This window comes from Priapulus caudatus, unplaced genomic scaffold, assembly GCF_000485595.1.
Source record: "Priapulus caudatus unplaced genomic scaffold, Priapulus_caudatus-5.0.1 Scaffold804, whole genome shotgun sequence".
NCBI lineage: Eukaryota > Metazoa > Priapulida > Priapulimorpha > Priapulimorphida > Priapulidae > Priapulus > Priapulus caudatus.
The window spans coordinates 136,576-137,791 of NW_014577865.1; the positions used below are offsets into that span (position 1 = coordinate 136,576).

The following is a 1,216-nucleotide window of genomic DNA, read 5'->3' on the forward strand; positions in this document are numbered from 1 at the left end:
AAGGATTGATGATGGCTAATCGTCTAACAATGAGTAAATCTCGGATTTCGTGCGTGTCTGGCAGGGAAATCGGTTACTATCTGGAGCGGGATGACTCCGCCGGCGCCCCCTACCCGCGCTAGCCATGCACACCGGCGCCCCCTACTCACCGTGATCATCATTTCGAGCTGTTCGCGCGTGACGTAGACGCCGTCGCCGAACGTCAGCGTGTTGTCGATGGGACTGAACATGCGCGCGATGCGCACCAGCCACACCTCGAAGAACGCTGACTTGATGAGTATCAGCTGGTCGTCCTGTCCCAGGTCGCCGAAGCCTGCGAGGGTAGGAGCGCAAACGTCAGGAGTGTTGACAGTCTCGTCGTTACTCAGTGTATTACTATTATTATTATTATTGTTGTAATTACTATTATTATTATTATTATTATTGTGATTATTGACGGGAACGAGCGCAAAAGTCAGGACGCGGTTGCCGTTGACGACGACGACCGCGGCGGCAACGATGACAGAGTGTCACAGGCTCGCTGCCGTGTTCTCATCGTTACTCAGTGTATTACTATTACCGTTATTATTATTATTGTTATTATTATTATTGTGAGTATTTTTATTATTATTATTATCATTATCATTATCATTACTATTATTATTTTAATTTTATTATTACTGTCACTGTTATTACTAGTGACAGATTATAAGCCCATGTCTGACATGGCTAAATATTACAAGTCGGAATAATAGCCAACGATAACAACAACAACAACAACCAACCCAATACCCATTGACAACAATGCGCAAGCCCTTCGTATCGTGTCAGTACAGGCACTTCGCAAAAAAACTTCCGACGCACTGCCCTCCCCCCCGGTGACGCGCGGCTGCGGCGCCCCCTGGTGACGCGCAGCGGCGTGCGAGCGCTACCTGGTATGCGTTTAGCGAACTCGACGGCTCGTGATATGGACGGCGTGATGAAGAAGGCCAGCTGCTGCCACATGTAGATCTTCTGCTGATCGATGGACTCCTGCGTCGTCACAGCCTCCCCCTCAAGCTTAAAGCTCTGCACAAGAAAACCGACACACGCCGAGGCGATGAGCAAACGATAAATTAATTCATAAATAAGCGATAAATCTATATATATATAATTATATATAATAAAACTAAATATAAATATAAATATATAATATATATATATATAACCGAACGACGCACGCGGAATCCTCTACACT

General features: G+C 45.9%; 1 protein-coding gene across 1 annotated transcript in view; it reads right to left on the reverse strand.

Moving 5' to 3' along the window:
- LOC106813646 (ecdysone-induced protein 78C-like) overlaps positions 1-1,216 on the reverse strand; it is a 16,536-nt gene that overhangs the window by 8,517 nt on the left and 6,803 nt on the right. The window contains exons 4-5 of the mRNA XM_014817838.1: positions 912-1,047; positions 146-313 (exon numbers count right to left, since the gene is read on the reverse strand). Of these exons, the coding sequence (XP_014673324.1) occupies positions 146-313; positions 912-1,047 (304 nt within the window). The remainder of the gene's footprint in view (positions 1-145; positions 314-911; positions 1,048-1,216) is intronic.